General features: G+C 39.7%; 1 protein-coding gene across 4 annotated transcripts in view; it reads right to left on the minus strand.

Annotated features, from left to right (window-relative positions):
- Positions 1-3,878: 3,878 nt before the first annotated feature.
- APP (amyloid beta precursor protein) overlaps positions 3,879-25,333 on the minus strand; it is a 192,020-nt gene continuing 170,565 nt past the window's right edge. For 2 of the 4 annotated variants that reach the window (XM_075854517.1, XM_075854519.1), the window contains 6 exons: positions 24,623-24,722; positions 19,487-19,708; positions 17,859-17,912; positions 9,681-9,763; positions 8,092-8,238; positions 3,879-5,042 (listed from right to left, as the gene is read on the minus strand). In XM_075854517.1, the coding sequence (XP_075710632.1) occupies positions 4,941-5,042; positions 8,092-8,238; positions 9,681-9,763; positions 17,859-17,912; positions 19,487-19,708; positions 24,623-24,722 (708 nt within the window). In that variant the 3' untranslated portion in view covers positions 3,879-4,940. The remainder of the gene's footprint in view (positions 5,043-8,091; positions 8,239-9,680; positions 9,764-17,858; positions 17,913-19,486; positions 19,709-24,622; positions 24,723-25,333) is intronic. The other 2 variants (XM_075854518.1, XM_075854520.1) reach the window with 1 other exon arrangement.

The following is a 25,333-nucleotide window of genomic DNA, read 5'->3' on the forward strand; positions in this document are numbered from 1 at the left end:
TGAAAAGTAAAAGTACAACTGGGCGTGTATTATGTGCGTACATCGGGGCGTGTTTACTACTTTTACTAGCTGGGCGTTGTGTATAGAAGTATCATCCACTTCTCATCAGAACGCCCAGCTTCTGGCAGTGCAGATCTGTGACGTCACTCACAGGTCCTGCATCGTGTCGGCCACATCGGCACCAGAGGCTACAGTTGATTCTGCAGCAGCATCCACGTTTGCAGGTAAGTAGCTACATCGATTTACCTGCAAACGTGGATGCTGCTGCAGAATCATCTGTAGCCTCTGGTGCCGATGTGGCCGACACGATGCAGGACCTGTGAGTGACGTCACAGATCTGCACTGTCAGAAGCTGGGCGTTGTGAAGAGAAGTGGATGATACTTCTATACACAACGGCCAGCTAGTAAAAGTAGTAAACACGCCCCGATGTACGCACATAATACACGCCCAGTTGTACTTTTACTTTTCAACACGCCCAGTTGTACTTTTGCAAGCCTCATTTGCAGAAATACAAAAATGGTCATAACTTGGCCAAAAATGCTCGTTTTTTAAAAATAAAAACGTTACTGTAATCTACATTGCAGCGCCTATCTGCTGCAATAGCAGATAGGGGTTGCAAAATCTGGTGACAGAGCCTCTTTAAGTGAACAGTTTATTAAGACTGGAGATTTTCTGAAGATTGGTATTTTATACACCAGTGTTTTTTGAAAAAGGGTGAAGAAAGCTTTTTTTTATATTTATTTTTTTCCCATTGCTTAGATAGCGCCAACATATTCTGCAGTGCTATACAGAGATGGTCACTACTCACAATCTAATTTCCTTATCTCATACACACACTAGGAATAGTTTCATTACCTGGTATTGGTTTTGGAGTGCAGGCGGAAACTGGGATACCAGAGGAAACCCACACAAATAGGGGTATAGTACAGGCGGTGCAGAGTTAGTAGTCACACTTGGACCCTCTGGCTTATAAGAAGCAACAGATATTATAAATGGTAGGTGTTGGACTCTGTTACAGATTTTGTATTGGGGCTCTTGAGCTTCAAGTTACGCCTCGCCACACAAACTCCATGCAGTTATTGTCCCTGATCTTATTTGAACCTAAAACCCCAGTTCCAACTTTTACTAAACTAAGCAACCAAGCTGCGATGGATGGATTGTAAATATATTGGATGCCTTTCTTACCGGAACTATAATAGAGGGATAACTAGACTTCTGCACTTTTGCAGATTGACTTTAGAGCAGGAACTTAAAGGGAATGTGTCGCTAGAAAAATATATATATTTTTTTTTAGTTAAACGGTTAGTATATAAGTGATTACATATTGTTCTAATTTTTTCACAAGTCAGGAAATATTATAAATTAGATTCTAATTTAACATTTCCATGTGCTGGTCACTACAGGGAGCAATTCCCAAAATTGCAGCATTGGCATGTGGTAAAGCAACCTCATTGCTTTATGCTGCAAAATTGGAGAAGACACACTCGCTCTAGTGTGCTCAAACAATCCCCCCTCCTTTATCCTGGCTAGTGCCAGGAGAAAGGAGGTGGTTGAATGTTCAAACCTCCTACACTGTGTGCCGCCATTTTTTGAGCGAATGCACAGTGTTGGAGGATTAGATACAGTGCTAATCACACACAGTATAACACAAACATAACTTACCTGCTCCTGCCGCTGCCGCTGCTCACTTCACTCCCAGTCCTTGCTTCTGAACATATGGACAGAAGCCGCGACCGGAAGTAGTCATCTTACTGTTCGGCCGCGGCTTCCGGTCCACATGAAAATGGCGCCGGGTGTCGCTCTGCCGAAGACCTTCCTTTTGGACTGTGTGGGAGCGGCGCATGCGCCGTTCCCACACAGACGGCGTTCACTATAGTGAATGGAACGGCTCCCGTTCGCATTCTCTATGGGTATATATGTGCCGTATTCCATCTCTGTATGTGTCATTAATCGACACATACAGAGATGAAAAAAAAAATATGACAGCCCCCATAGAGAAGTAAAAGAAAGAAAAAAGTACAACACAAAAACACAAATAAATAACATTTATTTTAATGACATAATAAAAGCAATAACATATAAAAAAAAATTTCCGTGACACCTTCCCTTTAAGGAACCCATCTACACCACAGTAACTATAAAATTGTGCACAACCAATATCGATCATGTACAATACTTCAACTGTAGAAGACATCAGCTTATGTTGGTGTTTTGAGTAAATAACATTGATCAGTCACAAAGAATAATCAATTTTATTGATTTATTTTTTTCCGTCAGACCTGTGGCAGAGGTCTGTTCAACCTGAATATGATTACTTAATTGATCTTGTAGAACCTTACTCAAAATTGATCCAGCAATTAGCATAGGGTGGAATACATTGATGATAGAAGTAGAAACAGAACTAGAACTCCTACCAAGCCGCTCAGGAAACCACTAATGATTAAACGATCAATACAATGTTATATAACTTGAAGCTAAGGGGCCCCAGTGCAAAATCTGTAATAAGGCCCACAAACCATGTGCCATTTACAATACTGGTGTCTTCTTATGTGACAGAGAGGGGTTTGGGCCCCCTCGGACAGCAGGGCCCAGGTCCGACGATTACCTCTTCCCCTCTTCTAAGCCATGTCCCAGGTTATATAATTGAGTATAAAAAAAAGGAAGACATATGCCCATCAAGGGGAAAAATAAACGGCATTAGTCAAAAGGGAAAAAAAAATCTCCTTCCTGACTCCACATAGTGATCAGACGAGATCAAAATTCAACCAAGTATTTTATACATTGACAGTGGCATTCATGTCATTTTGCCTCAATGAATGTGGTTTCGCCCATTTTTTGGTGCCGATTCCGACGCGGTTTCCACGTCAAAATCAGCACCAAAAAACTCTGTGTCAACTGGGCCTTAGGGAATAGTGAGTGATCTTAAGATGATATGAAGTACGATGAATTTAAAGGATGAACCTTATAAGGATCAGGAAGGTGAATTAATGACCCACAAGGGTATACAAATTGGGCATCTTTCCTGAATTAAGGAGATCACCACACATAGACATAACCTGATCTGGATGAAAACCTTTATAGATACCTTGCGTTATGTTATCCTTAACCTTTCTGTCAAAGATAACACTCTACTTTTATCAATTGAATAGGTCCAAAATTGTATTCAAAGTATTTAGAGGATATATTTTAATAGGGGTTGGAGCTCCATTTTTCTCCAAATCCCCAGATTACATTCACACAGGCAGAGTTAAAGGGCATCTTGGCATACTTTTCAGTTGTTTTTTTTGGTCAGCAGGATCCTACAAAAATAAGCTGATCACAGGATGCCCTACTAGTGGAGATTACCCATTGGTGGAACCTGCCAGCAAGTGTTCAGTTCCCCTGCAGTGCCACCATAAGGGAAATGGAGCATTATATGGTGCTAAATGAAATCAATAGATCCATGATATGTCATGGATACAGGTACAGATATGTCACATCGTTCAGCAAGGGTGAGAGAGTGTCATATTGGCGGAAAAAAACTTTCCATGGTCAGTTTAATATATATTTTTTACAATAAAATTCTGACCATTATCGAATAAACAGGCACAGTGTTTAGCCTCTGTTCACATGCTCAAAACGGAGCCATAACAGCTATCCTGGATTTAATTTTAAACAGAACCCAATGAATACTGAACGAGCCAATGGACTTCCATCAGGGTCCCGATATTTTCAACGGCAAGAATAGCTCTGAAGACTATGCTGTTCTTGCTGTCGGAAAACAATGGAGACCTGACTGAAAGGGAAAAACGACAGTGTCAACAGAACCTTGGCCACACTGATATGTTTTCTAGTAGATCCATATACAGGGCATTGGGTGGAAAAAAAACACATTGAGTCCAATTTTTTTTAAATTTATTTATGTAACACAGTGTAGAAAGCTATTAGTTCATAAGCAATGATTCTGTACAATCATCCAGCAGAAAGTTGTCATTAAGGAATCTCTGCTAATTATCGACCAGCAGGGCACTTTTTTTTTTAATTTTCTAAAAAAAAGTGCTTTGAATTATCAGAGACACATGAAACCCCGAAAAAAAACTAGAGGGTACTGCAACACATTGTGTTGCAGGCACATCCAGCACTGATGGGGGCTAAAGCTAAAAAGTTACACGGAAAAAAAATAAAAAAAAAATATTTATATATATATTTTTGTTTGATTTTTAATTAAATGTCTGCAATTTCTAAAGTGTGCACATAAAACAGGCACAAAAAAAAACAAATGTGTGTGTTTCCATAATTTTCTACATCACTAACACGGCAGAACAATCTGTACAATAACACAGTAGAGAGGAAAAAAAAAGAAATAAAAAAAATTGCATGGAATTTTTAAAAAAATAAAAATTAAATTCGATTTTATCCTTTATAATGCATAGCGGAGGTGGTAAAACAAAGTTACTAGGCAAAAGAAGCAGCATAAAACCTCACATACACATAATGCATCCCCAATCGTTTTGTAAAGCGGTTTTCACCCCGGACTTAATTTTTGTCACAACTCACAAGAATAATATACAACCTGTTTAAAGATCTACATGATAAATAAGGGAGAGGCAACTACTCATGCACTAGTCTTAAGACAGCTAAACTCTTTACAGTACACAAAAACATTCATTGAATAATGTTATGTAAAGACTAAAATGTTAAGAGAATACATTACTGATTTTAGTTTATTAGTTCAAGCATCTACTTGTGTTACAGCACAGCTGTCAAAAGGCGAAAATGAGTAAATCATAAAACAGTGGTGGAATTTTTTTTTTGTTTTTCTCGATTTTTTTTAATTATTATTATTCTCTCAACATGATCTTTTTTTTCTGGTTCTATATTTATATATGTATATAGCTGAACACCGATGGGCAGTGAAGCAATCATTTGCTGTCCGAGACGAGAGGCTGCTGTGGTGTTCCTAATTCTGCATCTGTTCGAAGAACTTGTACGTGGGGTTCTCATAGCCGTTTTGCTGCATCTTGGTCAGGTGACGTTCCTCTGGAGTCACGGCGGCATCAACCTGAAGGATGAACGGAAGAGGGCATTAAAACCTATGTCCATTAGCTATTATCTTCACCAAGCATGCCTATCAGAACACAGAGCGCACATAGTTTTCTTGTTCCTGCACCTTTTTCCCTGGTCTTGCATGTTTTTCATTATTTCTTCTTGTGCTATAGTTTTGTGCTTTCTGCTGCAGAAAAGCTTAAAACAAATGGTCTAGCAAACAGAACCTGCCATGAGCACTTCATGTATCTACATGGTGGTAACCAAGACAGAACTTTCAGTGATCACTTCAGTACATGTACCTACATGGTGGTCACCAAGACAGAAGACAAAAGGTTGCTTGGTAGACTCAAAGTACCACGGTCTGCACAATACTAAAGCTGCCCATACACATTAGATTAATGTTGGCGGTATGTAACGTCTATGAGGGCTTCCCAACTGTCCGAATGGTAGATATCGGGGAAAAGGAAAATGCTTCGACATGCCCAATGATTTGTTCTGCCAGGAGATAAGCCATTGTCGGACGTGTCTGCCAGTGACTTGTTTCCCATTCCCTATTAAATAATCATGTATGCTTGGCCAAGTCCAGTGTGTAGGTTTATGTGGCGGTTGGAGGGGGGGGGGGAGAAGAATTTGTCCGACTGCGATCTTATGTGTATTGCCAGCTTAAGAGATCGCAGCAAAGGAAAAAATAAACAGAAGTTCTGCCAAGGTATGTGATACTATTTATATACTAATTTTTCTTTAAAAAGCTTTGGATTTCCACTCCTCTCGCCACATGTGTAATGAGTATTTCCCCCTGGGACACATTTACGCCTTCCGGAAAATCCATTAGGAAATTGGTATATCATTAAGGAAGACCTGACATAGAGGAGCAGGCTGTCATGATGTTGCACCATTTTGCTGATGAAATGAGACTTCAAATTTCCTGCACTAAAACCTGCTGCTCAGACTAAATCAAATCACGCTGGTGAAACAGACAATGATATGACATACTGGTTGGCCGAGCAGTAAATGCATCACCGTCAAGTTATGTATATTAACTCTCCAATTGTAATGGAGGAGGACTCTGGGGGCTGGTTGAGCAATTTAGGGGCCTCCGTCGCAGATCCGGCAGAGAATACCGTAAACTATGGACACCCGACGGAAGGCTGGCGGAACCCAAGTCAAAGCCACCGGTGGGGTCTGTAGTGCAACGGAACCATTGCTTCCAGTTTTACCTTGTTCTGCCCCTCTGACGGAGCAGAACAATGGAAAGCAGTGAACCCAGGCTAACACGTAGGTAACAGAAATAAGAAATAACTACCAAACTTATTATTTATGGGGTGTCATGGTGGCTCATTGGTTAGTTGACATACTACAGGAGGAACGTGAGCTAAAAGGATGTGTACACCTTTGTAGGCATTTTATTTTTAATTAAATCTATGTTTCAGGTGCTCACAAACATTTTTTAAATTGACTTATATTAAATAAAATGGTTAATTTTTAGTATACAGCTTCTATGCTCTATACATAGAAGCTTTATCATTCGCGATTAGCTGATTCCGTCAATTCAACTGAACTGACTGTTCGACTGACAGCAGGTCATGTGTGTCTTTAACACACAGGATCACCATATTTACGATCATATCTAAGTTGATGAACTTAGATGTGATCATAATTATGGTAAACCAGTGTGTTTGTGACACGCAGGACCCACTCTCAGCCAAGTCATCTGTTCAGCTGAACTGACGGAATCAACTCATAGCGGATACATTAAAACTTTACCGTAAAAATTAACATTAAAAAAATAAAAGTAAATTCAAAAAACGTTAGTAGACACCTAAAACATTTAATACAAAAATGCCTACAAAGCCTTTAAATCTGACAGAAGATGCTATAGATGACAAAACCTATTGGGAAATCCTTCACTGTGGCTTAATAGATTTGCTCACTTTATTGAACATTGCAACTATTTTACAGACCTGATGGTGATTCCAGCTCACGGACCCTCACCAGTGGTATCTTCTGAGAAATGTTCAAAACATGTTTAAAGGGATTGTCTCATAAAAATAATGTATCACATATTCACTAGATAGGTGATAAATGTATGATTGCTGCAGGTCTGACCAATGGGAACCCCAGCAATCACGAGAATGAAAGTCCCTCGTTTGAATGGAGAGGTGGACACGGGTGCACAATACTTTTCTATTCACTCCCTATGGGACTAGCAAAAATATCCGAGCACAGCGCTCAGATTTCTCCATCAGGTCAGTCCCTTAGAGAACGAATGAAGCGGTAGTGCGCACGCATTTCTACCGCTCCTTTCAAATGGGGGACACGGACCCACGTTCTCCTGAACCAGCCATCATACATTTATCACCTATCCTGTGGATAGGTGATAAATTATTTTTATGGGACAACCCCTTTATGGTGAACTTCTACTTTAATTTACAAAGTTTTCATCTACGTTCACAAAAAATAACTCAAAAATATTTCATTGACAAAGCAGGCAACAAACATCCACCCAGTCACCCTCAGAAGACATCAGATAGGGGTCCTAGAGCTAAAAACTGTACCAATTCTCTAAATAAAGGGGCTTTGATTCTCTTTGGAGCGCTCATGGTTTAATCCCTTGTGGACATAGCCATTTTTTTTCTTTCCGTCAACATATGAGGGCTTGTTTTTTGTGGGATGAGTTGCATGGGAAAACTGTTAATTATTTTGTGGGGTGGAATTGAAAAAAAAAACCACAATTCCGTCATAGTTTTGGGGGTGTAGTTTTTAAGGAGTTCACTGTGAGGTAAAAACGACGTTAACTTTATTTTGCGGGTCAATACGATTACGGCGACTTAATGCTGTCCGTGTGCAGCTCTGCCCATTCAGGGATAGGCCATCAATGTTGTATCCTGGAGATTGGCTAGATACCCGGCTCACTGACTGCAGTTACACCCGGGATGTATTCTGGGCATTATTAATGCCGTTTGACAATGAAAAGCATGGACAGATTTCCCGGTTAGCTGCCGAGACGCATAAAACAAAGAATTGCTGGATGGTAGTTCAGGTCCCAATTCACCAGCGCTCACCTCTACTACACCGTGATGGATAGATGTATACTGCTTCTTCTTCAGCATCACCAGGGTGATTACTATAACAGTTGCTATGACAACACCGCCAACCATTAGACCAATAATTGCCCCCTTGTTTGAGCCGACTTCTTCTGCAAAGAATACCTAAAAGAAAAAAGATACAGAATTATTCTTATTCAGTAACTAGAAGAGAAATAGGATATTTTTGTTTTATTCATTCATTTAGGTATATACTCTTTTATACGGTGTTATACGCAGTTTTTTTTATATTATTCCTGCTATTATTTATGTAATCTAACACCCATATCAGTCAGGCAATAATTGCAATTAAACATGACCAATTATTTTATAGGAGTCTTGCCACTCATCTTTGCAGCACTGTAATAGAACCTATTTGGTTCCGGTAAGAACTTGGACCTCGCCAATCCAAAACTCGCATTTTGTATCTCCGCAGTCAGTCAGATGCAGAATTTGGATGACTTTTAGATAATTGTCCTGTGATACAAAGCATTTTTTCTTGGTCACAATGCAGAATTAATGGTTCCTTCAATAATGACGGGCCCAGAGGCAGCACAGTATCTCCACACCATCACACTACTACCACCATGTTGACTGTAAAGGAGTTGTTCTATTATATGCTGGATTTGCTTCACACCATATATAATGGGATCAGCGTTGTCCAAAAATGTTTACTTTTGATTTCTTGCTACTTTCCCATAAATCCTATTTTTGGGTCCCTTTCTTATTCTGGAGTAATGAACATTGACCCAAGTTAAGGCTAGAGAGAACTACAGTTCTCAAAATATTTTTCTGGAATATATTATGGCTTGGATAAATTGTTGCGGAGTCCTTGAAGTAGGTCCGGCTATTTCTAGTAAGATTCACCACTGTTCCCAGTTTTCTCTATTTGGATCTCGCTGTGACTCATGGAGTCTTAGAAATTACAATGCAGTTTTTTCCCCAGATAGAAATCTTTCAACAACCTCTCTCTCTTTAGGTATTTCTTTTGGTCATGTCATAGTGTTTTAGTAGAAATTCTGTAGTGATTACTTCACCTTCATAGTATTGATCAGTGTACAATGAGGACTGTAGAGTATACGTATAAATACTTATACTTTACACAGAAGTTGAATGGGTGTACAGATGTGTCCACCTTTACCTTTGCTTGAATAGGGTTAATGACTGAAATTTATCATGGAACAATTTCAATACAATATCGCGACATGCTATTAAAACCCTTGACAGGCTGCAATTCACATCACAACCACTGGGCGGCCACACATATAGATAGCATAGACATCTTGTGACAGAGTATTGCAAAATGATGTTGTTTTTTTTCAAAGCTGTCATCTCGCACCACACATCTCAGGATATGTGAGATAAGAGGAAAGATAAGGAAGGAAACATCTGTATGTAGAAGACAAAGACGTGGCTCAATAATTATATAATGAGGTAAACTGGACCTCTATACAAATCATTCAGCTTTTAATATCCATATATTTTGCAGTAAGATCTATTCTTCCGCTTTGTTCCTCATGTTTCTATATATTACAGTCAAATCCTTGAGATGGGAACCAGCCGCTTACCAGTTTCTGGTGGTGAACCTCATAGCCAGCATCCATCTTCATTTCAGATATTTCTTCAGTCTTTATGTTGGTGAGGCCTGATCCTGTAAACAAACAATTTTTTTTAAAGCGGCACATAGAAAATTACCAGTAAGCTCCACTGCCTATGTAAAAAGTGTGCTCCTGGGCATGTTATGGAGTGAAGGGGGAAGGGCACATATGAGATGAAAGGCAATGGGTTAGACTTTTATGACACATTAAAATATACATTTTGAGATCCTCTACTCCGTGTAATTGTGGTACTGATGTATAGGGCACAGTCCGTTGAATTATAACTGGTGAATTATACATTAGACATCTGGAAATAGCAAATATTTCATAATATCATTTGAAAAGTGGTGATTCAATTGTCTGCGAAAAGTGTTCCCTAACAGAAGTGATGAAATGGTCATTGAAGATATTTGGTTATACAAATTACATTGGTCCCTCAGGTTACAATATTTTGAACATACAATGGTCTTTTCTGGGCCATCATAACTTGAACACAATCAACATACAATGCCACAAAAGGTCTGGATCTCGGGCACGTGTGATTGGCAGGAAGATCCAGCCAATCAGCATGCACATTTTACTGGTGAAACACCTGTTGTAATGTAGAGCTGATTGGCTGTCTAGTAGTGCCTCTCTATCATACAGTACTTCATGTCCTATACTGCTTTTTACCTGCGCCAGGATCAGTTGCTCCTTTGGACACCAGGTGAGGGCGGCTCCAGGTTATATTTCTGGTACACTGTGTACTGTACAGGCTCCTGAAGATGCTCCGGCCCTCATAGTAGATTTACAGCCTCCAGCATCTACAGTATTTCTGACTTTTATATGTGAGAACTTGCTTTATCTGTATTAGTTATCTGCTTAATCATCATTTTTTCTTATCTGTGGTTGACATTTTGGGGGCTTTGGAACCAATTCCAAGTTTTCCATAGAGTTATAGTCTCAAGTTACAATATTTTCAACTTATAATCGTTGCCCCGGAACCAATTAATATTACTTGAGGGACCACTGTACTTGATTGTAGCTAAAATTAAGACCATAAGTGAATGTTTGGGGGGGGTATATTAAAGCATTGGGTGCAGGATCTTAATGGGTTATCTCATCAGAGACAATACCTTTCTGTTTGGAGTCGCCACGACTATCAGCTGGCTTCAGGCAATGTAGTATTATTAAACGGCCGCTATTGACATGAACCACTAGAACAGAAAGAGCATCTCTCGGTTGTGGCTCATAGAGAAGGGACACGAATTAGAGACCCCCATTTATGACATCCATCTGCCCTATTAGGGGATAACGCAAAAAGGGTTCATCTTCATGAGACATGGGTTACAGTCCCACGATCCATGGACATAATGAACCTGTGCATGGTTCCCCCTCTCCACAGAGTATGTACAATTAGAAAACACAAACTGATAAACTGGGTCACCACACACAGGATGGAAAAGATGGGTGAACAAGCCGCAATATAGACCTCCACCAGGAGGCGGACCCCATTATACATTTTTTTGCTATGTGGTCCCCTTCCTCTATGTACGTCCCTATTTAGTTCCTTCATATAATTACTACTATAGCGATAAGCTATTCCCGCTATATTGTATGAATTATTTGTAGAAAATGTATATAAATATCTCAATATTTAGGGGAAAGGCAATATTATATCCCTGCTGCAAAATCCATGAGCCCTTTATTCAGCTACATGTTATTTACGTAATTTTATAAAATGTAATAAAACAAATGTATTTGCATACGCAGAAGAGATGATAGACTGCACAGCAACAACATGAAATGTTATTCTGATTTAAATATTGTTGTTCCGATATAAATATATATTCAACAAGAACATCAAGCGCGTAATAAGACGATCTATTAGGCTTTATGAGATGTAACACAGCCGTATTTCTGATTTGATATTATTTTATCGACGTCATTGGTTCTCTGCCTAGTGTAGCGGAAAATGCAAATAATAATTTGAATAAAATAAAAAACAAAACTGCAAAGCTAAAAGAGTGAATACACACGTAATAACCCAAACTAATGGACGTATTCACGAAGCAGTAGAATAGGGAGGAAACAAGCAAAGGGGACTCCTAGGAAGGCAAATGCCATTGTTTATCAGACTTTCACGTAATCTAGAATAAAGCAACTTTGTGAATTGTTTTAATTGAATATCTCCTATTGTTTTGTGTATACAGCTCCTATGTAGATATATGTGTCTCCATGGTGACAGACTAAAAACAAACCCATCTGTTCCCTACTTCTTACCAAAATCCATTTGGTAGGTTTGCAAGTAGTAGGAGACAGGTGCATGACAATATTTCTGTAGGACTAGACTGCATAATGGAGACACATAGGTCTGCATAAGAGCTGCAGACACAAAACGATTTTTAATTAGGAATTTTAGCAAATTTGCCTAATTTTTCATGCATTAGAGCAATAAAAAATGGTCTTGACGGTGGAGTTAAAATGTACTTCCCATTACAAGGAGTTTGAAACCTTTCTTATATATTTGAAAAGGTTACTGTGCTCCATTTCTTAGTACACAGCCCTGCGTCCCTGTCAGATTTCTCTCGCTGCCTGTTGCTGCCACTGGCGGTCGATCTTTATACAGTTGTACATGCCTCGTATGAGCTACAAAAACAGCCACATACAGATCACCCCCCCTAGTTGTGGAAACAGGCAGTGGAAATTTCTACAAGTAGGTTTGAGAAGGTAAAGAAGAATCTTGATAGATACCAAAGAAATGGTGCAGAATAGCAAGTGTAGTCATAACTTATTGAATCCTTGTAGAAATAAATCCTCCCTCTATTATAGTAATATCTTCCCGAAGGAGTATTTATTTATATAGAGGACTGGAAGAAACATGATAAGTTCCTCCATTATCAATTTCAACAAGAAGTGGGTTAGGAGAACCTCTAGGAAAGTAAGATTTTGGAAGGTGGAGATGGTCAATATGAAGGCGAGAAACTGAATTGTTTTATATACCATTACATACTTTTAATATGAGAATTATATTATACTTAAAGGGGTTTTCCAGACACTAAAAATTGATGGGCTATCCTCAGGATAGGCCATCAATAGCTGATGGTTCGGGGTCCGACATTGAAGTGAATAGGAGAAAAGGCTGTAATACCTGTGAATCGCAGCTAAATGCGCATCGACAACTCACAGTGAGAAAGAAGAAAAGAAGGGGAAGCAGCGCTCGTACGAGCACTGCGGCCACTTCAAAACAGCTGATCGGTGTGGGTCCCGAAAGTCAGATCCCGACCCATCAGCTATCCTGAGGATAGGTCATCAATTTTTACTGGCTGGAAAATTCCTTTAAGGAGTAAACTTTGTAAAGAAAATTTGTAATGTCTCCCAGTAACCAATAATATTTTAAGCCTACTGATTCCCTACCACATGACGATAAACCATAAGAACCAGAATATAGTAATCCCTGTTAAATGGTCCATCTCATGATAACAAGATCTGTTCATGTGTCCTATTAGGGCATTTGGATATAATAAAGGAAACTCTAAAGAATTTGGTGAGACCATATATTACATGGTTGCACATACATTTAAATAGTTGCCATGTAATACTACATTTCCACCGTGGGGGGGGGGGGGGGGTGGGGGAATGTATGGCTGGCCACAACTTCCTCCAGCAATATTGGCCGATTCCTATGTGTTTTAGGAGCCGGACCTGCGCCAATCGGTTGAGACAACCTTTTTAATTAGTTCAGGAACTACCATTGCAAAATCAGAAAAATCCCTAATTCCTTGTCCTTCCAAACCCTACAAAATGACACCCTAACACTGCATGAACACTACATGTTGGAGCGAGCATTCAATGCTACATAAGGGATAACAGGGTGACAACGCTGAGAACAAAATGGCCTGCGAATATGGTTGGCGCTTAATTTCACCCATCTGGCAGTGAGTATTAGATTCTCCTGGTCCAGAAAACGATCCAGACAAGACGTATCTTCTTCACACATCAACAATAGTGTCAGCCAATTATTCCAGCAATCTATATGATACCTATCAACAACAACCACGTGCGGCCTCCAGCAGGTCACTTAAAGGTAAGAGGTCACGCAGAAAACTAACAGTGCGGCATTCATAATGTAAAGTGTTTTCTTCCTGGGTTTAAGAGCATTTGTCGTCAACACAAATCTATTATCACGTCCCCCGTTCATTTAACTGGGGAAATGAACCATGAATTTGGCAAGCTCAGATAGACAAGCACTGCATATGCTGGAACAGTGTGGGGGGTTTGTGATTATTGGAATGGACAGACTCATATATTTCATTGTCCTCTGTTTGCGCTACATCATTAACAACACGAGCAGATGGCACCCAAATAACTATTCTACTCATCTACATCAAATAAACATGGTGGTGGATAAAAAAAAAATGTTAGTGATAATTTTTTTGGACACTACACTGCATATAGGCTAAATGTATTCTAAATATTTTTTCAACATTTTTGGTGTTTTTTTTTTTATTATGGGACTATAAAAAGAGTCCTAAATATTCCAGTTTTATCCTAACCAATGTAGCACACACAAGTGGCTGCTACTTCCTGTTTTCTGCAGCTCACTTTTCAGATTTGCTGTATAGACAGGGTCAGAGTCAGCAAAGTCATTATCGTGAGGAGAATTTAATTGTACTTCTACTGATTGTACTAAATAAAGCAGATAGTAACTTTATACACACAGATAAGGCTCTGTATGCACCTCCCCTGCCACTGACCGGTCTCTGTTGGAGGGGTAGTACTTTATCTTTTCCTGGAGACTGTATTCATCCATGGACACTTTTCTGATCATTAAAAGGGGTTGTCTCAAAATTAAAAGTTATCTCCTAACCACAGGATAGGTGATAACATGCTGATCTGGGTTCTGACTGCTGGGACCCCCACCGATCACGAGAACGGGGGTCCCTTTCCTCAGAACAAACTGAGCGGCAGGTCGCGCATGTGCACAGCTGCTCCATTCACTGCCTATGGGACTGCTGGAGATAGCCGAGAAAAGCGCTAGGCTCTCTAGCAATGCCATAGAGAATGAATGGAGCAGGGCGCAAGCGCGACCTGCTGCTCCATCCATTTAGAGGAACAAGTCCCCTGTTCTCGTGATTGGTGGGGGTCCCAGCGGTCAGACCCCATTGATCAGCAGATTATCGCTTATCCTGTGGTTAGGAGATAAAGGGGTTGTCTAAGATTAAAAGTTAACTCCCATTCACTGCAGCTGCCACAAAGCACAAACTGCTGCACTGTCTATACTGACCGAACAGGAAGTGCGTGCCTCCAATATGGCCATCCCCAGGATAAAAAATAACTATAACATTTAAAAAAACAAATAAACCCATTAATTCTCTTCTGCGAACTTACATTTAATTACGGATACAAAAAATAAATATATAATACTTTCCCTTTAAAGCAGATGTGTCTTCCAGGCTAGGGACTCATGCGAACTGCGAGACTATACAGAGGCACACAGAGTTCCTGCGGCTCCATAATACAGAGTCATAGACACTTCATGCACAGCTGTATTACTTGTATTGTATTACCTAATTTATACGGCGTCCGGTGGAACCTGACAATTTTTTCTCTCTCTAATTCATATGAATTTGAAGGCAAACGCAGGTGCAGTAAGGGCCTATATTATATTATATCTGTATAGTAGTGTTCAGGAGTACAAATAGTTCATATCGTACTCTTACTAACAAAAAAAAATAAAAAATTGCAAACATATATCAATGTATAAAAATTTATATATATATATATATATATATATACACACACACACACACACACACACACACACACATATATATACACACACACATACTCACACACATATATATATATATATACACACACACGCACACACACACACACATACATATATATATACACACACATACATATATATATACACACACACATACTCACACATATATATATATACACACACACACACACACACACACGCACGCACGCACGCACGCACGCACGCACGCACACACACACACATACATATATATATACACACACATACATATATTTGTTTTACATTGCAAAGCCCCAAAAAATGTGAACAAATATTAGATCACTTGAAAAAAGGTAAAAACAGCCCCAAACTGCAAATGTCATTTCTAAAAAATGTCCTACATTAAAAAAAAATCACTCTATACAAAAGACACTTTACACAAAAACCTTCCAACACAATGGAAAAAGAAACTATAAAAGCAATATATCTTACACTATTACCGTTATCAGACAGGAGGCTTTTATTCTGCACAAATGCAGGTTCATATATTGGTTGCAATACCCTTGAGAGGATGGACACATCAGAAAGGGTTTTCAATAATCAGATTTTCCATGATGGGTGAATAAAGCGAGGCATTAGCCATGATGACAGTTTCATAAGGAAGCGCCTTTATATTGTCAGCAATATACTCTCACATAAAATAATAAATATTCACAGAGGCTGCAAATCGCTTCTGGCAAACGTGAGGAGGAATAAAACTCTACTGAATGTCTGGGTATTTTCCAGAGATGGATGGCAGCCTAGTACAGCCAATGTCATCGGATCCACTATAACGTAATAACATCTGGACACGGAATATAGCAAATACACATTTTCATTGTGAACCTCTTGCCTGGTTGTTATTTTTTTTAACTAATTAAAACAACCGCAAGACTAATAAAATGAAATTATTGAGCTGCCGTTATCCTCTATGAAGTGTGACCATAAAGATATCAATATACGGCAGTCAATAAACTCATCATCTAACACCACGGACGATGTAGGCGATCATGGAGGCATTGACGTGGTGGCAAAGGCAGGAGAACGTTGATGGGAAGGTGGGGCAAAAAGAAGAACAGACATGATTAAGTGAGACTCTGTTCACACTGAAGGGTCATGGGTTCAGTTCTTCAAGTACCCACGATAATATGTAGTGCTAGAGCTTCGACATTAGAATATTAAAGCCCAGAACCACAGCTTTTAAATGATACCAGGCTTAATATTCTAGGCGTAATATTCGGGACGCAGCACCCGTCTGAAGTTGGGGAGCAGGACGGAAAGATTTACATCCTGGTTCTGTGTCTCTGTTAGGGAGGAAAGAGGGGGAGCTGCAAGTGAGAGCAAGAGGAAAGATCACATCCTGTTACTGTCATCTCTCCTGCACAGTCACCAGGAACAACAGGGGGGGATACATATAAAAACATGTTATCACCCCTCTTAACAATCAGGGATATGTGCTCGGTTGGATTTTCACAATGTGCCAGGTCTCGTCTACTGTTAGAAAACATATAAGTATGGGGGTATAATATGATTTTTTATTTTATTTTAAAATGTAAGTTTTATTTGTGTTTGCTGAAAGTGTGGAAATTGTCATGACAGCAAAAGGGTTAAAGGAAGGGTCCAGAGTAGGAAGGGCATTTGGTACTGAGGATTTGGAGTGGTGAAGAGACCCAATGGTAGATTCTTGAGATTGAGGGACACTTGGCATTGGGGTCTTGACGTAGGAGGGACTAAAAACTGGAGATATTGAATGGGAAGGAAGACTGACACCAGGGTATGGTAGGAGAAGGCGACTTGACATTGTGGAGTAGCAATGTGAGGGACATTTGGTGATTTGCAGTGAGAAGGAAACTTAATAAAGGAGATTTGAAGTGGGATCGAAACACTATTGACAATATGGAACACAAGTTTTGAATTAATGGTATGTAAATCACGTAAATGATATATTAAGGCTCTGTTCACATTAGTCTCATGGCTACTAGTATTCAGTTCCATGGCTGCTTTTTTTGATGGGTTTGTTGTGAAATGAATCCCGTAGACTCACAATGGGTCCATCAGGTTTCCATTTCAGACTATGCTATTCTTGCCGTCAAAAGGTAACATAATCCCAGCAGAACGGAGACTTGTGGCAGTGTGAACAGAGTATGTATGGATGTTGACACATATGGTTGCATAGATGAGCGATACGTCAATGAATACTTTCAATGCATATGAAACATGCAGACAGACCTTTTAAAAATTTCAGATGAGGAACAAAAGACACAAATCTGATACAAAAGTAATTTGCAAGAGGAAGAGGCTGCATGCAAGCTTACACCATGCTAAGGACTGAAGGTCAAAAGCAAAGCCTTATATACCTGGTCGTGTAGTGAGTCCGCTATCTGCAGCAGGGCGGGCATCAACAGGTTCAACTGGGAGCGTGCAGCAAAAATAAAAGGATAAAAAAAAAAAAAAGGAAAAGCAAATAATAACAACAATACATCATTTACTGAATGGGAAGGACATAAAGAAGAAAATATATATAATGGTAGAAATGCAAGTTGGGTTAATGTGCCAGACAGACAAGAGGTACAAGGAGGCGAGAACTTTATTCAACATCTGCTATACATCCTCATATCATGAAAGTAAATCACCTGATAGTAGTTTTATTAAAGGGGTTTTCCAGAATTTTACATTGAGGACATCAATGTGTGGTCCCTGGGGGTCCCAAGTCTGGACAGAACATATGCTTCCATGCCGCTGTGTCCTGTACCGCAGCTCAGCTGCGTTCGCTTGAATGGGCTATGCGGCTTTGCCCCATGCTTGCACTTCGCTGTATCAGGTACTGCACTAAAGAGGCGTTAGGGGCCCCAGTAAGTGCTAATGTCCCCTCATTCTACCGATCCATGGTGGATATGCACCAATCACACATTGTTAGCCTATCTTAACAGAGTTAAGGAGTTAACGGAGTTATCCAAAGGATATGTCTACTCCATTAAAGTGAAGAGACTTAGCTGCCATACCACACACAACATGTGGAGAGGCTTAGCACAGTTTTTGGAAGAAAGCTGCCATGTTTTTGTAAACCTGTACAAGCCCTTTAAGAATAGGTCATCAGTATACAATCCTGGAAAGCCCCTTTAAATACACATGGAGGAAGAACTAAACTAAGATTCCAAACAATTTATATAGGTAATACTTCTAAACAATATTCTCAACAAACCCCGTCTATTCCAGTAACGTTCTTGCCCCTTGTGTTGTGGTATAATAATCCCTATCTACACCTTTATCTGAAAACTGCCCAATGTTAAAGAAAAATTCCACCCACAAAGTATTCACACAAAATAAATTCAATGGTTTTTCATGGTCCCAAAATCTGGGACTATGAGGCCATGATTGATAAATATTCTAGACTGAGGGAATAAAGTGAAATCGAGCAGTCACCACTTTCTTGGTGGTAACAAAACTTTTATGTAGGTAACATCTACGCTAGAGCAACACATGGTACAGATGATGAACTGTAATGTTAATTGGTGGGTGAAAATGCCCTTTCAACCTTTAGAGATGCAAAAACTTTACTGCTTTTTAACCACAGTAAGTTGGAAAGATCTACTCTCCTGCTGGCCATAGACATAAGATTTACTGATGATCTCATGTCCATGATGCCCTTCCGATGGCCCCCTCATGTCTGCCATCAAAGCAAAGAAGGACCGCACGGGCTAGATTTTAACATCTCGGATTCCTTTGTCCCCACAATGATAAGTCCCACAAGAGGTGTCTGGCAGCCACTTATCCTCATGTCTCTATTGAATTAAATAAATCGGCTAGAGAGCTGTGTGCCGAATTATAATTATTTTATGTTTATGGCCACCTAAGGGATACAAATAGTCAACCATGCAGGACACAAATAGCAGAACAGCAGGAACAAACAGGAACATGCAGAGATATATCCAATAAACATGCACATGTATCACATAGGACAACCCTCGCCAAATTTTACTCTTACCTTCATTCTCAGTGTTTGCAGGGACAGAATCAACACCAAATGGATGCCAGGGCTGAAGATCATCTACATTAAACTCGCCATCCACAGGAAGAAGTTCCACTGTTGTCTTAGTCTCCGTCAGGGAGGGCATAAGGGCATCATTGCCGTAGCTAATTCTGGGTTCACTGACCATGTTGGACAACACATCATCGGAGTAGTTTTGCTCCTTTTGGAATAGCTCATCTAGAAGTGGGAAGAAACCAGTGTTAGAACACAACCATTGGTATTATGTGGTCTTGTCTGGTCAGGTGTATTTCATCACTCCTATTCAAGGCAAAGACTGAATTATCTTTCCATAGATTCGGATCACCCAATCAGGATTATGCCAATGCTGGAAGGAGAAGCCCAAAGGCTCAGGTGCTTGAAATATGCAAAATATTTATTAAGAAGGATTTTCTTCAAAAATGTAACCCCTTGCCGCCGAAACCATTTTTCATTTTATTTTATTTTTGTTTTCTCCTCCCCAGCTTCCAAAAGCCATACGTTTTTTTTTTTCCTCCGTCGATATGAGGGCTTGTTTTTATTTGGACCATTTATTGTACGAGATAATGTACTGGGAAACTGAAAAAAAATATCTTTGTGGGGTGGACTAGGAAAAAAACAGTGATCCTCCATTGTATTTTGGGTTTCTTTCTTATGGCGTTTACCGTGTTGTAAAAATAACTCACACACACTTGAATTAAGAGAGCTGCACACATGGACGGCTACCTATCTATTCAGTATGTGCCTGGATATGGCCACCTTGCCTTCAAGAATGGGGGTCAGAAACCAACATTCTCTAAATAGGAGAAGTTCTAGAGATGTTACCCACAATCCTCAGACATTTATGGCACACCATAAATGTCTAAGATGGAAAACCCTTTTTACACAGTGACAGTCTTACCATCAGTTTCTGAGGAGATAATTCAAAAGTGACAATTAATATGGCTGATTGTCAATTACAACAATGGCCGCCGCAATTGAATAGAAAAATGACAATATCTCTGTAGGTAAAAATAATATAATTACCGAACTTTGGCTTCTGCTTTAACTTCTGCTTCACTAATCTATGGCCAACTTTACGTTTCGGATGAAAATCTTCATTAATGCCACAATTTTGCTACAAACTGACTATAGGTACATGACCCTGAATGTCATCATTATGGCCAAAAGTGAAGATATTATTGCCATTTATTTCTTCAAAAACTCAATAGCTAATTTTCTCGGATTGGCTGTACAATATTGAGAGTTGCAGAGACGCTGCGAGTGCAGATTTTCTCTGGTAAGTAATTTTTTTTCCCTGCAGGAAACCCTGCAGAGATACAGATAAAGGAGATTGTAATGAGTCATGAAACTCTAATAAACAACACAGGCCTGGAAAGACAGCAGGACGTCTAATCACATCTCGATGTACACAAGTAAAGGACACAAGATGTATAGAAAAGGCTCTGCAGCCACAATATGCCCATGATATTGCACTAAGATGTGTAATAAAAAGTAAATAAGCTTAGTATACGGGTGCCGGAGGCGTAAAATGTACCAGATATGAAGCACAGGGTCAACTGACTCATTCTACATTGAAATATTTGGCCCTGAGCCGTTAAGTAATGCAGAACAGGTTGTAAAAAAAAAACAACATCTCAAACAACTTTTTTTTTTAGCCCAATATGGAAAACTATATTGCCAGACTAGAAGAGCAATTTCACACCACATATTTATACAAAGATACAATCACACAAAAAGTAATTTCCACTGTCTTCTGTTTGAGACCATTAAGATTTGCGGCTACATTTAAGCATTTCCTAAGATGGGTACCAATGACAACCATCATGAGTATCTAGTGTCGGACTGGGGTTCCTTGGGCACATCAGAGGAAATTATTCAGAGGACCCATACTCCATCTATACAGAACACGTGCACCTTTACTTTAAGGCCTAGCTCACGTCTCGTTTTGGTCCTACGTTTAGTGTGAACATATGGTAAGCTCCTGAGATACATGTTAAACGTGTCCATAGTTCTCCATTAGCCTAATGGAGGCCAAAAAAAGTGAACTTCTGGTCTTCATCTGGCTGGTATGCTACGCTTTTCCATCCCGCCAAAAAACGTATACCACACGGTATACAATTTTTTTAACGTGGGGGCTTATGGGTGATGGATGCCACTTTATGCCTCCATTAAATGTATGCGTTGGGAAGCTCCAGTCACTTAACTGTACATATATGGACAGTTATTGGTAGAGCTTCTTGACGCAGAAGAGGCTGCACTGCCCACTTGCACAGCGGACATGTCCCCACAAGTGCTGGACCTTTATATTCTGAATCCCTGGCTGCTTTTAAAGCACTCTCCAGCTTATCCAGACAGAGATTGCAGACGGTGGCTCCATCTCTTTTAGGGTTTTTTCATGGGGGTTATAGAGCCACCATGCAGGTGGAATCCCCAGCCAGAGAGCTTCTGATGCTCTGGCTGGGAACTCAGGGATTGCAACGCTCCTGACATCACTGTCCATGTATGGGCAGTGATGTCAGGAGCTTTCCCAGGGCTGGACGGTGGAAGGCCAAAAGGCGAAGTGAACTAGACCTTAATTGTAAAGTAAACTTTTAATAAGGTCAAATATGTTATTTGTGAATTAACCCATAAAAAAATAGACCGTCATGGCCAGTGATTGTCTCTAAAGTAATCACTAAATGGGGTTGTCTTCTGCAGGACTTTTGGGGCCCATTATCGAGTCATATTTCAGGTACAGGACCCAATTTTTCAGGATATTACTGGGGCTACGAGAACAAGGACCATCAATGTGATCTCCTGACATGTATGCAAATGTTTTTGTAGGAAAACCACATTTATATGACAATAGTATAGCAGTTAACAGCTGTCAATATTCATGTGATTGCAAAATATTCAAGAGATTATGCATCACTTAAGCTGCCCATACACAACAGACTAATGTCGGAATCTGCCCAGAATTTATTGTGTATGGTGCAAACCCGACTGTTCTCCAATGGCAGATGTTGGCGTAAACGAGGACTGGGCATGTTGTATTTCAACAAACACGATCCTTTGTTCTGCAAGGAGATATGCCCTTGCCAGAGATGTTTGGCAGCAGCTTGTCTCCCTCTCCCCTTCGAATAACCATGCACGCTTATCCGAGCTGAGGGTACATGTTTATGGGGAGGATGTGGGAGAGAACTTCTAAACTTATTTAGGGTCAGAGGAGGCTGTTATTCAATAACCTGGTCCAGTAATCTTGAATGAGCAACACCAGTTGGCAGGTGCTTCAATCTATTGATTTGTGTTGTCAACCATATGATGCGTTTACCATTTCTCCATTCATTAACACGGTTATATGACTGTAGAAGTCACTGCGTCCCAAAAAATCAGCACACTCATCTCCTCCAGCTGGAGGACATTAATTTTAACATGAATAGCTATAATGCTAAGATATTAAGGATGAGAAAGAAATAATATACAGATGACAACATTGTGCTCTGGTCATTGTAAAGCATACCTCTAAAGAAAATATATAAGGGCTACCACGGCCATCCCTATTTCTCCAGAAGCTTCAGGGCCCCATGCCATATGCAAAAGCTATAGCTGTACCCATTAGCCAACCACCAATGACACCATGTAGCGCTACATATTATACTATCAATGCATGCATTTCAGAATGAGGTCATCCTGTATCATGATATAACATCATTGTATACTTATCATGATATGGCAATGCTCCTATACACTTCTAGTTGGACCATTTAATCAAAGGTGTGATGGCAAACTCTGAACTTCTTATTGCTATGCAGATGGTGTTTACTACATTTTAAGTTGTCAGGATATCAGCGCTCAACTCCAGAAAGCCTCTTATTTTTGTTTTGTAAGTGGAAGAGAAACCATTTGCAGGAAGACTGAAGAGTGCAACGTTTGCTAAACGCATGTAAATAATTACAGATTACACATGAACTTGTCAAATATGTCCTGCTCTAAGGTGGGTGCATTCAGTCAGTACCGCAAGGCCATTAGCCATCATTTACTTTGGTTGAAAGTTTTCAGAATCGCTCAATGTCCTTAACTCATTTATAGGTTATATGCAAATTTGTGGGGTAGAAAACAGCAAACTTGTCACTTTCCAATATTAATAGTGTGACGGTTACAACTACAAGACATTTAGATCACCCCTGGCAATCAAACTGGTGCGTGCCAGTAGGGTTGGCATGCATGCCAAAATAAGTGGACAAGTCTGGGCTTTAAATGTACAGCTTTCAATATGGGATGACTATGCTTACTCTAAATCCCAGTACATTATAATAAAACAATATATTGCAATATCACATGTTGGTTACCAAGAGTTGTAACAGAAATCACTGGAGATACCCATGAATGAACGATCCACGTAATAGATATATCATAAGCCATATGTTCTAGTCAAGTTGACCAAGAATACCACCACAGCTACCATTTAGATTGGAAATTAATAGCTAGACCAATATGTATTCTATTAGAGAATGAGTGGATGGGGTAGCATCAGCAGGGGACAGATATTGTTTGTGTAAAGGTGCCCGTACGCTTTAGATGAACATCACCCGAACTTGGGACCGGCCAACCATCTAATGTGTATGTGGGTATCCAGACTCTCCCACTCTCTACGGCAGATGTTGGAGAAAAGAAGGATCGGGCATATTGAATTTTAACATGGCCAATTATTTGTTCTCAAGGGAGATAAGCCACCGCATGAGTATTCTATCCTCCCACAAAATACTGATAAAGACCATGTTTTAGCATCAGAGCTGCTTATTTATAAGGACACGTTGGTGAATTGGACAACATTGATGGTATGGTGAGCACATTGCATACGGCTGTTGTGAGGTCATGAGTCAGAGGGCATCTACTCGACTGGTTGACTTACATTATACTGACTAAACTAATACTAGACACATGGACATAATTAATATTCTTTAAAACTAGTAAAAGGAAAAAGTGAAGTAGATATACAGCAAATACAAGAATTCACATGGTAAAGGTATATCGACCAAAATATTTAAATATAAGCCTTTAAAGACAAAATTGGCCAACTTATTAGATATAGTCTTCATGATCATGAAAGTAATGACGACTTAATTTGCTTACCAACTTCATCCTGGATCTCCTCAGCCACTGCTGGTACTTTGTATAGGAGAGAGAAGCTCTGGTTCATTCTCTCATTAATTACACGGAGGTGGGTCATCACCTAAAGGAGGTCAAACGTAGGCAAAAGTTAATGCAGGTACACATCATTTACACAGACACTGTGTGTGGTTAATGGAGCTTGTCAGATCTAAACATGAAAAAAATAAGTTTCAAATAATTATATTATTAGTTATTCTGGGGCGTAGACTCCATTCTTTCTTAGTTCAATCCTGAGGCAAGTACAGGACTTGATTAAGAAGGGTCCAACTCTGCCATAGAATATGTTTAGTCTACAAATGATTATAAACATACAGAATGGATGTACAGAACTAGAAGTTTTTATCAGTAAAGCTGCCATATATTTTACAATTAGACTGTCTTAGATTTTCGCAGACTTTTCATTTTCAGCACGACTCTGAGCCACAGATTTGGCCATCAAAGTCTGCACTAAAACTTAAGCCTCCTAGTAGATATGGGCAGACGGCAACTGTCTGCACCAACCAAATTGTACAAGTAAGAGTAGAAAATTAGTTTGAGAGTCCCATACACATGATGTAGCCGAAACTACTCTTTGATCTCCCTGAATGATGACAAGTTTATAAAACTTGAGTGGGTATCTTGGGGCTACACAATGCATGAATGTGAAGAACTTCAAAAAATGTATGGGAAAAT

This window comes from Rhinoderma darwinii, chromosome 2 (genome assembly GCF_050947455.1).
Source record: "Rhinoderma darwinii isolate aRhiDar2 chromosome 2, aRhiDar2.hap1, whole genome shotgun sequence".
In the NCBI taxonomy this organism is placed as follows: Eukaryota; Metazoa; Chordata; class Amphibia; order Anura; family Rhinodermatidae; genus Rhinoderma; species Rhinoderma darwinii.